General features: G+C 49.5%; 1 protein-coding gene across 1 annotated transcript in view; it reads right to left on the bottom strand.

Annotated features, from left to right (window-relative positions):
• Window positions 1-4,371: 4,371 nt before the first annotated feature.
• PRICKLE2 (prickle planar cell polarity protein 2) overlaps window positions 4,372-14,419 on the bottom strand; it is a gene marked incomplete at both ends in the record, with an annotated part of 103,171 nt that continues 93,123 nt past the window's right edge. The window contains one exon of the mRNA XM_084269400.1: window positions 4,372-5,240. Coding sequence (XP_084125526.1) covers window positions 4,372-5,240 — 869 coding nt within the window. The remainder of the gene's footprint in view (window positions 5,241-14,419) is intronic.

Below are 14,419 nucleotides of genomic sequence, written 5' to 3'. Positions count from 1 at the left end.
AATTCTCCCTGATAGCCAATCTAAATCTCCCCTGGTGCTATTTTAAGCCATTCCCTTGGTGGGGGGAAAAAAAGGAAAAAAAAACCAACCAAACAAACAAAAAAAGAGCTGGGGAAATACAGGCTTTTTTATGAGGGAAAATTGTGGCAGCAATAGATCTGATCAGATTGTATTTTTTTTAAAGCAACACTGTCAGTGTGCCAGGCTGGATGACTGGCAACACCTCTGTCCAGGAAAAGCTTCCTACTTTCCCACCCAGAGACCCCATCCCTGTGCCTGATCCCCTGCCAGGAAGCAGGACCTGCTGACACATCCTCAGCTTCAGGTGACGTCACCCGTGCTGAGCTCCCAGCGACGTGAAAGACGCTGCCAGGCCGTGTCCCTGCTCCCACGGGCGAGGGGAACCAGCGGGGCCAGATGGCCATGGAGCAAGATTTCACAGACTTGTAGCTCCATCCCTCAAGCTCAATGGGTTTGTCAGAAATGGTTAATCATTCTCCCAACAGGCCAAGAGAAAAGATGTACTTTGAGACACATGGTCCAAAATAAAAAGAAACAAAACCCAAACACACCAGTGATTTTTCTTTTGGACTGTGGGTCTCCAAGTATATTGGAAGTATATGCTGGAATTTGGGATGGAACAAAGCAGAAGAGAGGGAATGAGCCAGAAGTAGAGCAGATGTGAATTATTTTCCACTATCACTGCTGCATATATTCTTTGCTGTTCACTTATCTTCCAAGATAATTTGTATGTACTGAAAGAATGTGACTGCATCTCAGAAAATCTGCTTACTTTTTACAAAGCCTAATTACAACCTTATTTTAGATTAATGTTTTTAATTTAATTAGTATCAGATTTTTTTTTTCTCTCACAACAGATCTTGCCTTCTCAATGGTAAGGTTTTTGAAGCGATGAGTCTTTTACTGACCATCAGCACAGCACCTAGCATAGTGAGGATGTTTTCATCACAGGCCTATACAGTAATCATAACAGCATTTCTGGAAGTTGCTTGGGGATTCACTAGTAATTAAACAGGGAAAGGGAAATTAAGTGTACTAATTGCCTAGTTTTGACAAAAAGACATTGACTTTAGTTAGCATAGTATTTCACAATAGCTATGGATATATTTCATGTCACCCACTGATAACTGCATGTAACTTATACCATTGCAACCATAGATAAACTATGCTTCACAGGGAACCTATGGTCAAGCATAGAGTTTTACAGCAAAATCTTCTTCAAAGAGTTTTGTGTATCAATCAGAACTGTTTTTCTCAGTTTCTGCTTCAAAGATGAGAGAAAATACTAAAGAATTTCCTTTTAAAAAAAAGAAAAAAAAAAGAACAAAATTAAGATTATGAATATGAAACACAACTGCTAAAGAAAGCTTCTCGTGTGATTTCTGGAGCCCATATGAAAAATAAAAAGAGGTTTGGAAGCTGCACTTGCACCTTTATTGATGGAATTGGTGCTGACTCGATATTTGCCAGCACTGCCTCTTATAAAATGTGATCCGAGCCCCTTCTGTTGTGCTGGTGGAGCATCCGTGTGGGTGGGAGCATCACCTGATGTGCTATGATCGATCTCCCCCAATTTGCTGCTCATTTTCTTTGCCCAGTGTTGTGCTAAAGCTGGGTTGCAGCAATGCTCTCCACTGAGAAACAGACCGTGATGAGCCAGCAACACGATCGTCCCGTGCACAGGGACACTGGGACCTGGATTTTGGTACCAAACTGCACAGGAAAAGGCGCAGTAATTCTGCTGCAAGGAGCCTTTAAAGCGTGTTATGTTACCCCAGGGAGAGGCAGCTCACAGCTGAAGGGGAAAGGATGGGGATTAGGGTTTCTCTTCCATTTGCTGAGTGATTCAGGCTCCCGCTGTACAAAGAGCAGCTCAGCTGTATCCGAGTTGACAGACAACATTCATTGTGTTTTTAATCACTGACAATGAATTAAATTGTACATATTAAATGCCAATTATACAATAACCTGTAGTTATAGTGTCATACATGTTGCTAAAAGCAATACCCCTACCCAAATTACACAGGGCTGTTTTGGAAAACATGGAAAGATGTGTGATCTTTCTGAGGAGAAGGGTGTTATTTAGAAATTACAGGTTGAAGCCTCCCCCCAGCACCAGGAAGAGGGATTTCAGCTGTGCTGTGCTTACACCAGGTGAAGACTTGGCTTTTTTAACACCAAAAGACGAGTCTGGGTTGCCAACCCTGCGGAAGGAGAGTGGTGTGCAGGGGATGTTCCTCTGCTGCTTTCTGTGCCTGCTGAAGCCACAGCTGAGCTGGCCCCTCTGTAAGACCAGTTAAACAACCCCCCCCCAGTTTTCTACTCCCAATTAACCGACACTCCTTCAGACCAAAAAACATACACATGAGACTCTTCCCTTTGGATGAATACTTCCATTTATTCCAACTGGAAAAAAACATGATTTTTTTTTTTTAAATATACTTAGTGTAATTTCTTTTTTTTTGTTGTTTTGCTTTGTTTTTCTTTTTAAAGGAATAATAATTACCACATTGTCCTTTACAAACAACGAAAGAATTTCCTAGCAATAGTCTGTGGTATGGAGACATCCACCTTCAAGATTTTTCTGCATCTGCTGCTTTCATCGGGCAAGGGGGTGGCCCCACACGTGCACAGGGGTGCCAGCGCCAGCCCTGCAGTGGGACCCTCATTCCTGGGGTGCAGGGCAGGAGCTGGCAGCGTGGGGCGAGGGTGATGCAGCAGGTTGAGCCTCTCAGCCCTCCTGCAAGCTCAAAGCCTAGCTTTATTTAACACCCTCAGGCACTAACCCCTCATCTTTGGGTTCCAAGAGCCCCCTTTTGCTCCTTTCCAGGTAGCACCAGCACGACCAATACTGGTTTGCAATCCTGCGGTGCATCCGCCGGGACGCACGGTGATGGCAGCACCCCGATGGTTTAAAGCACACAGAGAACAAACTCACATCCACCATGAAACAACACAGCTGCGCCCTATGCATCGAGCACTCTGCCACGCTGAGGCTGGCCAAGCTCCTCAGGCAAGGGCTGAGCCCACCCTGGGGAACGAAACCCTCGTTCTGCTCCATGACAAGCAGCCTGGGAGGGGCGAGGGCATCGCACCAGGGCAGGATCAGGCCCGTGGGGAGCAGTTTGCAGTTGTTCTCTTAATGTGTTTAGGCAGTAGGCAATATCGAGACTTCCACTTGGTAATGAACAGCAGTTAACATAACCCAGGAGACTAGAGCACCATAAGACAAGTCTATATTCAAAACAACGTCATGCTGACATCACACAATTGCACCATTTACACTTTTATTTACTCCAAATAATAGTTCAACGTTTAGTAACTTCAGCGTTCTCTACAGAGGTGTAAAATTCCTTCTCCGGCTTTGGTCATTTACAACATTGCAGACATTTGGTAGTTCTGTTCTTTCCTAATTGATAATAATTAAAAAAAAAACCAACAAAACCAAAAAACCCAAACCAACCCCGAAAAAGTCCCTTTTGCAGCTGTCAGGATTCCTGCATCTGCCTGATGGAGCATACCTGAAAATCACAGGCGTGAGCAGACTTCAAAACGCCACTAAGGCCTCTTCGAGATTTAACCAGGAACAAAACAAACAGGAAAAAAAAAAGGGTTAAACCCCCTCCCAGCCCAAAAACAACACTCAAAACAAATGTGACAACTCAAACTCTCACTGATATGCTTAAGAAATTTGACGATGAAGTGGAAGGAGGGGTCCAAAGTACTGTTTGGTTAGCTCCGGCTGAAAACGATTCTGAACGTGCATGCATTTTCCCAGTGACTCCTAAGATATAGAAATTCCTCTGATATTACAAAATACAAAAATATTTTTCTCCAAATTCTCATTTACATTGCATTTACAACAATCACGGAAATAACTTAGGCTCCCACGCTGTCCCAGAGAGAGAGAGAGAGAGAGAGACAAATCACCTACTGACATGGCTAATGGGAAACAAAAACGTGGTGGAAAGCAAAAGCTACCGCCAAACCGATGCTGAGAGTCAACAGTGGTCACCAACACGTACAGACAAACAGAACCCAAGAGGGTGGCAGTATTTGGGAGAAACAGGGAAAACTGCTGGGTAAATATTACAGGCTAAAGTGAACTTTTTTGTTGATTTGTTGTGGGGTTTTGTTGTTTTTTTTTTTTTTTTCCTCCAAAGTAAGATGTGCAAAATATATTCACCGTGCCCAGGATGATGACGATTTAAGAAGCCAGTCCACAGCCTTCTCACAGATCCCTACTCTTCGGGTCTTTTTTCGTTAACAATAAAAGCGCTTAGATGATCTAAAACAGTGCAAGTTTGTGAGTTAATTTACATTCTCCCAAGGTGCCTGGCAAGGATGCCATTAGGATATGATACAGTTTTTGCTCTTCTGTCGTTTCCGGCTGTGCAACTGTCCCCTGCCACCCAGCGTGGAAGACTTGGGCATGCTGTACGAGCCGTACTTGTGCAGGAGCTCCTCGCTGGTCACGTACCGGAGGCGAGCGGGCTGGGGAATTGGCTCCCCGAGGAAATAGCCCTCGTTGTCAGACTCTGAAGAGGAGGAGCAGGTCGAGCACCAGTCGTACTCAGCGAAGTAGGGCCCCCATCTCTCACCCAAGTGGTTCTGCAAGGCGAGATCCGACACTGTCCGGGGACAGTGACCATAGATGTCCCTGCGGGGACCCTGCTCCATCGTCTCTCTGCAGCTCCTCTGGTGCATGAACTGGTCGTAGTCTTCCCTGGCTCGCAGCGAGGGTCTCTCCTTCAGCCGGCAGCACTGCTCGCTGGCCAAGTGCAGGGCATTATCCGACCGGGAGCGTCGAGACCTCCGGGGCCGGTGCGGGCGGTAATGCCGGTCATCATCCCGGAGGTTAGTTCGCCGTCGTGTGCGCTCACTCATGGGGGCATGTCTAGAACTCTCCTGCGCCCCCAGCTTGCCCCCAGACACCCCACTACCGTAATCGAAGCTCTGGTGCATCCGCCCGTGGGACGGCCGCTCTCGGTACCCGAGGGGGCTGGCGAGGTCGTGCAGGTTGGGCTCCATGTCCTGGTACTGCTGCACCGACAGCAGGCTGCGGACTGACTCGGCGCTTCGGAACTGCATGGAGGAGTTGAGAGTGCCCATGTTGCTCATCTTCTCGGAGACGTTCATGCCTGAGTCTTTGCTCAGGTCAGGCATCGAGAATCTGGAGAGGTGCTCCTGGCGCTTGGCTCCACCGTCTGCAGAGAGGCCTTGGCAGGGAAACGGAAAATAAGGGGGAAAAAAGAGCGTTAAGGAGGAGAATTTTCTATCAGCAGAGATGCAGGGAGAAGGCTGGGTTTGGCCTGAGATTTTTGCTTTAAAAAGTAACTGGGTGGTTTAGCTGCTGTCCTGAGGAGCCCTTCAAGAGGACTTTTTGTTCTTTTTGTTGTTTGTTTGTTTTTTTTTTAAAGAGCAGGCAGTTCCTCCTTTGGGGAAATCACACCAATTTAAGGTGTTCTCAATTGGACTCCAAGTTGCTTTTCACAACTTCCTTCTCCATATGTCTATGCTGTCTGCGACTCGATAGGAATAACTAGCGATGCCAGTGAGAAATTATGCATCAGAGGTAACCTCAGGCCACCTGCACGCTGAGATAACTAGGGTGCCATGATCCATCACCCACACCTTGTGCAACGACAACATGTTTCCAGGGACTGAACAATGTCACGGGCAGCTAAGAACAGGGTTGCTGACTAATTTGGGCTTGTCACCATGCTGCACTGCACAGGTCCTCTGAATGACACCCTGGGAGGACAGAAGGTGTAGCCTCGGCCATGTGCATGCAGTTGGGTTTCCCAGGAGGCGAGGAAACACCCAAATTCCAGAGGGTCTGCCAAAGCTCCTGGTAAGCAGTAGGATGGCAGGAGGGTCAGGCTACCCCTGCAGATATCCAGGGAGCTGTGTGTGGGCAGGAGCCAGGAACATCAGCTCCAGCTCCATTGGCTGCTCTGCTTGGTCACCCACTGGGTTGCCCTCATGTGCTGGCTGGCCCTGAGTGTCAAGGTGCTGTCCACAAGCCCTGAGCTCCTGCAAGGTGCCTTCTACCAGCCCAGCAAGCCTTCTCCTTCTGGCAACAGAGAAGTGGGGTGTCCGCTCAGCACCTGCCCATCAATGAGAAACACCCCACGTTGCCCTAGTCCCCGGGCTGTTTTCTGGGTGTTTTCGGACTATTTTCAGACTATCTCCATGTTGGCCTGACAACTGGCAGCAGTCAGCACTTGCATCGCAAGCCCAGGACAGCGTTTCGCAAGCTGTTTCAAAGGAAATCCATTTCATCCCAAATCAAATGCAAAGTGTTTGCTTTGGCGCTCTTCTCCCCATCCCTCTCCAACAACCTCCCCGTGCAGACCAAATGTGGAGCGAGCTGTGCACCATCAGCAGGATTTTCAACATGACGCACGGCCCTTATGCAATCACACAGAATTTATGACTTTGTAAATTAATTAAAAAAAAAACGAAACCCTCAACAAAACCCAACAACCCAGCCCACAATTCAAGAATAAACTTCTTTTCCCCTTAACAAAAGCTGCTTACATTTCACCAAGAGCTCAGCTCCTTCGGCATCAGCCGCTGCCTGCCAAACCTGAACAAGGGCTGCTGTCACTAACCCCGCTCGTGAGCTGCTTCAGGGTTTCTTTGGGCTCAAAGGCTTTGGACTTAAAGAAAGAAGATTAGCGGATCCCTGCAAAGATGGGCAAGGTTTTCCAAACCCTCCCCTCAGTGGCACCAGGAAGACCTTAGGCACTTGAACACAAGCTGCTTCTGGGTCTTGCACGATTTGGCTTTGCTCCCCGAGCCCCAGCCACTGCAGCCCTTCCTTTCTGCCCCTTTGCTCTTCTGCTGTTAAGGGGAATCTTTCTGGAGTTTATGATTAAAAGAAGGTAAAGTAAAGGGGAGCCCACAAGAAAAGGGAGAGGTCGGGTTAAAATAAAATTAAAAATAAAGTTAAAGCCATGTTTTGTTTTGAAAAGGTCATACTTCTCAAGCCTGCTTTGTGCTTTCCCTCCACCAAGCCACACTGACCTCAAGTGAGCTAACCCAACCCTGCTGACTGTCCTTGGGAAACACACCATCTCCCCATGGCCCCCAAGGACCTGCCTGCCTGCGCTCTGCTCCCTGCTCCTGCCAACAAGGAGGCAGTCTGAAGATAGTCCAAAAACACTCAGAAAACAGCCCAGGGACTCGGGCGATGTGGGGTGTGTTGAGTTTTGTGTTGATGGGCAGGTGCTGAGCGAGCAATTCCCAGCACACACCACTTCCCCACTGCAGCCAGGATCTTTGCCTTTGGTCCCTTGTCGCATCCGGCACTGCTCCCCATGTTGCTCCCATGCCAACACGGAGGAGCTGAGCAGTACCCCCCCCCTCCCCAGGAGGCAAAAGCAACTCGCTGATATGCTCAAAGACCTTCTGAAAAGCCAGAATAACGCTGGGATCACCAGCAGAACCCACCTGACCACAAATACTGACAGCTGAACATGGCCTTAACCTGATCAGTCAGACAACAGCCGACGCTGAAGGAAAGGAGCCCACGGTGACGTTTATGCAGCCCTCCGTTAAGAGAACAGGAGCAAGAACTACGGGCAGCGGCAGCGCCGTGCAGGGACCCAGCTCCAAATGCTGCCGTGTCAGCACATGGATTTTGGCAGCACTCTTTGAAAGGGGCTGCCCAGCCAGCACCCTCTGCCACGGCCATCTTATTAATGTTTATAAATATCTGAAGTGTGGGACACGGGGAAACAGCCAGCCTCTTTTCTATGGTCTTAGGGACAAGGACAAGGGGTGATGGCCTCAAGTTGGAGCACAGGAAGTTCCGCACCGATATGCAGAAGAACTTCTTCATGGTGAGGGTGACAGAGCCCTGGGACAGGCTGCCCAGGGGGGGTGTGGAGTCTCCTTCTCTGGAGATATTCAACACCCATTTGGACACCAACCTGTGTGACCTGTCCCAGGGAACCTGCTTTGGCAGGGGGGGTTGGACCCGATGATCTCTGGGGGGTCCCTTCCAACCCCTGTGATTCTGCGATCTCTCTCCACCACAGCCATCTCCCTCTGCCATGGCCATCTCTCTCCTTCAACCCTCTACCCAAGCAAGAAAAAAATAAAAAGAGCATCTAGGGAGAAGCTCCTGGAAAGGCAGAGCCAGCGCTTCGCAGGTTTAGCTTATTTAGGATGAGGAACCTGTACTACACGTACAGCTTATGCTTGGAGCACAGGGTTTAATCAGTAATTATTAGGTCCAGGGGATGTTTCTGGCTGTTCATCCAGACAGCCTGATTATAATTAAGCACACACATTTTAAGATCTCGAATCACTGGGAAAATGTGGATTGTAAGAGGAATCCAGCTTGGAGCACATACACCCCTATCGCCAGCACACAGAGCTCAGGGCGAGATGGAGTCTGTGCTCAGGAGCCTGCAGCAAATCTACCCCGAGACCTAATAGCTTCACTTTTCCATGTGACAGAGTGGGAAATGCTCCCTGCTGAGGGCCAAATGCATCTGCCTGGGCAGATTTGGCTGGCTGCAAAAAAAACCCAGGCCTTCTTTTGGGGAGCCACACGAACAAGTGACCCAGCAAGCAGTGTGGCTGGGGGCCAGGGAGTATGTTTTAAAATCTGCTCATGGTGGCAGCGAAGGATTTTTTCCACTCTGAAGCAAAACTGTGCTTTTACAGCATGCCTGGAGACAGAGAGAGCTCCACACAGCTCTTAAGAGTGCTCAGAGCAGGTACCAGGTCAAGGATGCCACTGCTAACCAAGACAAAAACCCCACAAAGGTACCTCCAGGCTTTACAGTTGCACCAACGCAAGGTGTAAGGCATCATGAGTGGAGGGGGTTAGACCCAGGTTCGTTTTTCAAAGCTGGCAAAACGACCCTGCCCCTCTCAGGCACTCCAGCCTGACTGCAGTGGGTTCAGAGGACGGCAATAACCATCTGTCTAAAGAAATTTCATCCAGAAAACCTGGACTAGGAATAAAGTTTGAAAGAGCGGGGGTTGTTTAGTCTAGGGAAGAGAAGGCCGAAGGGGATATAATAACAGCCTTCAAACGTGGGAGAAAAAAAAATGCCTGTGAAGAGGAAAGGAATACATCATTCTCCAGGTCTGCTGAACTCCTGCAAGGAAAATCTCAGCTTAGAGAAGAGTAAAAGTCTTCCTGTGCGGTCACAGAAGAGGATGGCTGGGGGAGGCTCTGGCACCGAAGGGTTTCCCGGGCACCCCAAGGCAGCAGGGATTCTTTTTCTAACAAGAGAACCTGAGAATCTGCTTCCCAAGGCTGTCCAGGGGAGCAGGTCCTGCTGCGACCTGTAGTGTGAGATGGTTGGTACCACATCACCAAGCCCTTTCCAAGGGTGCAAAACCCAGGGATGATACGCTGACTAGAGAGAGAGTTCCCTTCTGCAAAATGATGCTTTGAGACACAGAGCGCATCCATCCATCAGCAGCTGGAAGAGGAGATGGCACCTGCTGCTGCCAGCGTGGTCCAGCAACTATCCCACGACCAGATTGGAGCCAGCACCGCGGTGCATGTGGACACAGCAGGTTATTTTGTGGCCCCTCTCTGCTGCCTGGGGCTGCCAGGCTCAATATTTCACCCCGGAGCCATGGAAACACACGCCTTTCGGATGAGCGTGAGCGAAAGCCGTAGCTCATCTCTGGGCACTCGATATAAAACTCGAGCTGGCTGCAGCGCTGGGGACACAAAGCACGGTTCTGGTTAACATTAAGTTTGCTCAGAACATGCTGCACAATCCCCTCTGAAGCCCTTCCCCACCCGTATGAGGAACCAGGCTCAGCCCATGAAACGTTGCCAAGGGAAATAACGACCGACTAAGCACAGCGGCGGCACAGAGATATTCCTGGTGAGCATCACCTCTACAACCCTGCCACAACAGAGCGCTCAGAGGGGCTTAAATCCCACTGTATGCTTTGCTAAACCCGGGCTGCGAGTTGCATTAATTAGGAGTTATTAAACCACTCGGCAAATGACAGCGGAGGGGCCACAGAGAGCACGTAAAGCAGGGTGTGAGGCTGGGAATGAAGCCTCCCAGTGAGGGCAAGCAGCTCCCAGCCCCCATTAAATTAAACTCCCTGCGAAGGTGGGCTAACATCCCACTGCAGAGACAGCATCGCCTGCTTCACCTCGACAGGGGAATGCAAAACACCCTGACTGAGGAGACTGCAAACAAGCAGGGTTCCCCTGATGCTTGCTTCTTGCCTTTACACTTATCACAGCATACACATATCCCAGAATCCCAGAACATCAGGGAAGGGACCTTGAAAGACCATCTAGTCCAACCCCCTGCCAGAGCAGGATCACCTAGACTAAATCACACAGGAACGCATCCAGGTGGGGTTTGAATGTCTCCAGAGAAGGAGACTCTCCAACCTCTCTGGGCAGCCTGTTCTGAGCCCCTCAGTTCAAGAAGGGCATAGAGCTCCTTGAAAGAGCACAGGGCCACCAAGATGATGAAGGGAGCCGAACACCTTCCTTATGAGGAAAGGCTGAGGGAGCTGGGCCTCTTTAGCTTGGAGGAGACTGAGGGGTGACCTCATTAATGTTTATATATAGGTAAAGAGCGATAGTCAGGAGGATGGAGCCAGGCTCTTCTCGGTGATAGCAGCAATAGGACAAGGGGTAATAGGTGCAAGCTGGAACATGGGAAGTTCCATGGGAACATAAGGAGGAACCTTTTCACTGTGAGGGTGTGCATCACAGTCCCCATCACCTGAATCCCATATAGGTGCCTGCCTGCATCAAATCTCAGCACCCAGGCCAGCCAGCTGGCCTTTACGTGCAGCTACAGAGGCACAGGAGGTGCAGCACCTCTCATGCCCAGCCACCCCGTGTCAGAGCCTTCTCTCCCCCCCACCAACACCCGGCCGGCGCATCCTCACCACCCCTGAAACGGGGTTTATTTCAAGTTCAACCCTGAGAACTAAAGAGGAACTTAAGGAGAAACAGCCTGCTCAGGGCTTTGTTTATAGCTCAGCCTCGTCTCACTTCTGAGCAACCTTGGGCCGTGCAGAAATAAAGCAGAACCCTTACGTAACTGGAAATCAAGGAAAGTAAACAATTCAGGGGAAAGTGGAGCGCTTGCCAAGCGGGTCGCGGTGCTGACAGCCTCCCCCCACGGCACGTCCCCCATGTGCCATCCCGAGGGTGTCAGGGGGTATTTCCCACCCGATCGGCCCCTCTGTCTGGCTCACTGAGAGAAGTGCCTGCACAAGTGCTGACTGGGAAAGGGGTTGGATTTTAACTTAGAAGCACCCCTGTAAACCTCCTCATCAGCACCACCAGCTCCTCTGCCCTCCCTAGACATGGCAGCATGTCCAGCAGGCAGGACAGGGATCACAGAATCATAGAATAGTCTGGGTTGGAAGGGACCCCAAGGATCGGAGAGTTCCAACCCCCTGCCACAGGCAGGGCCACCAACCTCCAGGCCTGGATCTACACAAGGTTGCCCAGGGCCCCATCCAACCTGGCCTAGAACACCCCAGGGATGGGGCATTAACCACCTCTCTGGGCAGCCTGTTCCAGCACCTCCCAACTCTCTCTGTAAAGAACTTCCCCCTAATATCTAATCTAAACCTTCCCTCCTTTGGCTTCAATCCATTCCCCCTTGTCCTGCCATTATCTACCCTTTAAAAAGCTGATTCCCCTCCTGTTTGTATACTCCCTTCATGGACTGGAAAGCTGTGCTATTGCTTCCCCTGACAGCATCTCCTTCCAGAAGTCTGCTTCAGCTCTCCCTCTGATTTGGTCATTACCACACGTGCTTTGGCACGTCTATGTGTGACACTGAGGGGGTGAGGGGGAGAAAAAACATTCCTGGCAGTTTTTTAATGTTTTGGCATTGGCCCTCTGGGAAGGAAGCCCTCTATCTTCACATCTTGGGTTTTGAAATGACCTGGTTTGGGTTAAGGAATGTTACAGATCGGTCTCAAAACCGCAAGAAAGCCCCCCAGGGATCCCATCTTCTGACTCAAAAAGCAGTTTTACGTGCCCATGACTGGGGGAAAGAAGATGGTTGGAGAACGCTGGAGAGCTGGGAGCCTCCTTTTTCTTAGAAAAATTAAGTAAGAGCACCCATGTGTCATTTTCTGGCTTGTGAAACGCAGCTGAAGCACCTGGGGCAGCTGCCCACTCCAGCCCAGAGGGGAGAGAAACACCCACAGGATGCTGTGACTCTCAGGGCATGGGAATAGCGACCAGTCCCCAGATCCCACTCACGCTGAGCCCCTCACTGCCATCCCCAGGGGTGTTCAGGAGCTGCTCTTGAGCCCTCAGGTCAGGAGAGGCCGGGTCATTGAGTGTTTCTTCAGAAAATACACCCTGGCCCTGAGAAACAGGTTTTTCCCTTTCCCCCTCCAGCATTCAGCCCCTCCTCAGGCAGAGGAGGAAGAGGGGCTGGGAGATAGACAATGCTGTCAGGTCACTCTGCAATTCAGGTGAACAGGGATCAGCGCTGACCCATGTTCATATTCACATGGGGATTTTTCTCTTTGCTTTCTGGGTATATCACAGTTGGTTTTTAGTCCTGAAAAAACAAGTTACTGGGGCCTCTGGGCATCTCATAACACAGATGAGAGGAGAAACATGTGCCATACATGTGAAACCACATGCCACCCTATAACAGCACCAGTTTAGCATCCTTTTTCCCTGGATTTATGCCTGTGATGGATGAGCCTGTTACCCTCACCCAAGCTCATTTTCTCAAGGAATACTTAACATCTTTTTCTCTGTCTGCATACGACAGTGTCACCACTCAACACAACTTCTACCTCCAAAGCACTCCTGCTCCCTGCAAGCTGCACACAAACAGACCGTGCCCAGAGAATAACATTTAGCCCCCAGGTACTTTCTTAAGTGGGCTGTTTGACCAGCTGGCATTCTGTGGGAATGACTGCTTGGAATCAGCAGACATCAGCTCTTGATTTCTAACTCTGCCGCTGGGCACAGAAACCGCCTGCAAAACCTTTTTAGAGGGCAATGCAAATAGAAGCAGAGCAAGGCAGAGCACAGTGCTGGGAGCAGGGCAGTGATGGGCAGAGTATCTTCTGGGAAGTAATTAACCTCTGTAGGACCAGGCTCCTCCTCATGAGAAAAAAGCTTCCTGGACAAGTTCCATCTTAATACCATCCTGATTGCTTAATGAAGGGAGCTAGACAGTAAACATTACTAGAACATCCACTGGTTTGTGTTGTGGCTAATGCCATTGAAATAGAAAAGAAAAAGAAGAAAAGGAAGAAGAAGAAAGAAAAAAGAAAAAGAGAAAAAGGGGAAAAAAGAGAAAAAAAGGAAGAAAAAGAGAAAAAGAAAGGAAAAAGAGAAAAAGAAAGCAAAGGAAATGAAATATAAAATCAGCAAAAACGATCTCTCTCTTGGAACATGTCCTGGGAGTCAATTTTTGCTCCTTGCCTTTCCATCTAATGGTCATGCAGGGCAGGAGGAAGACCTGAGAAGCTGTAGTGGAACAGAGCCCATCATAACCTTCAGTTTCTGTCAGAAAAGGGATTTTTCAGACAGAAACGTGGAAGGAAAGGAGAGATGCCCTCCACCAGTGGGAAACTGCCCCTTGCCAGCTGACCTGTTTAAATCATATCAGCACCTGTGGCAATTTCACAAGCAGGAACCAGAGGACAGCAGAGACACTCCCATCTCATTCAAACCCCGAAACAAAGCACAAGGAGGGTCATGGCTACTCTGCTGTGACACAGCAAAGCACAATTAAGCACTTTTAAGGGCAAGTGCCCAGGATTAACACGGTGTCACGCCTCTTTACTAACCCAGGAGGAACTGGCTTTAATGCGATTAAGTAGAGCCTGGTTGGTAAGGTGAAAGGCTGGGGTCTTGCAGGAGACTTGGGGTCATACAGGTCTTAACCCACCCAGTGGGTGACCCCTGGTTTGGCACTGAATGCATTACACATATTATAGGGGCAACATCAGAGGAGGCAGGGACAGGGACTACTGCCACACGCTCCTCCTGTATTATCGGCTTTTACCAACATCTCTGGCTAATTAGTAGTTAAATTGTAACAGAAACATGGCAGCAAAACCTGCTGCCAGGGAGGGACCAGCTCTTAATGTGTGCTCTGCAGGTCAGGGACTGTTTGCCCTTCAACTCTGTGGGAAAAAAGAATGTTTTCAGTGATGCCATAAAATAACAGATGGATGCGGCGCGATTTATTTCACTTTATAAGGTGGAGCAACTGCGCAGCATCAGAAGCTCAAAGGCACTTTGTACCAGGGATGTCTGGGAGTGTCTTGTAAAGCACAGCTGGGGTGTGCAGGGCGGAGAACGTGGGATGAGCTGGACCCCCAGGTTGTAGTGGGGGGAGCTCCATGAGGGTATTTGCCAGGCAACCTGCTCACCCACACACATGGG

This window comes from Gallinula chloropus (assembly GCF_964237585.1).
Source record: "Gallinula chloropus genome assembly, chromosome: 12".
NCBI classification, from domain to species: Eukaryota; Metazoa; Chordata; class Aves; order Gruiformes; family Rallidae; genus Gallinula; species Gallinula chloropus.
The sequence above is the reverse complement of the archived record's forward strand: the minus strand, read 5'-3'. Positions and strand labels throughout refer to the sequence as shown.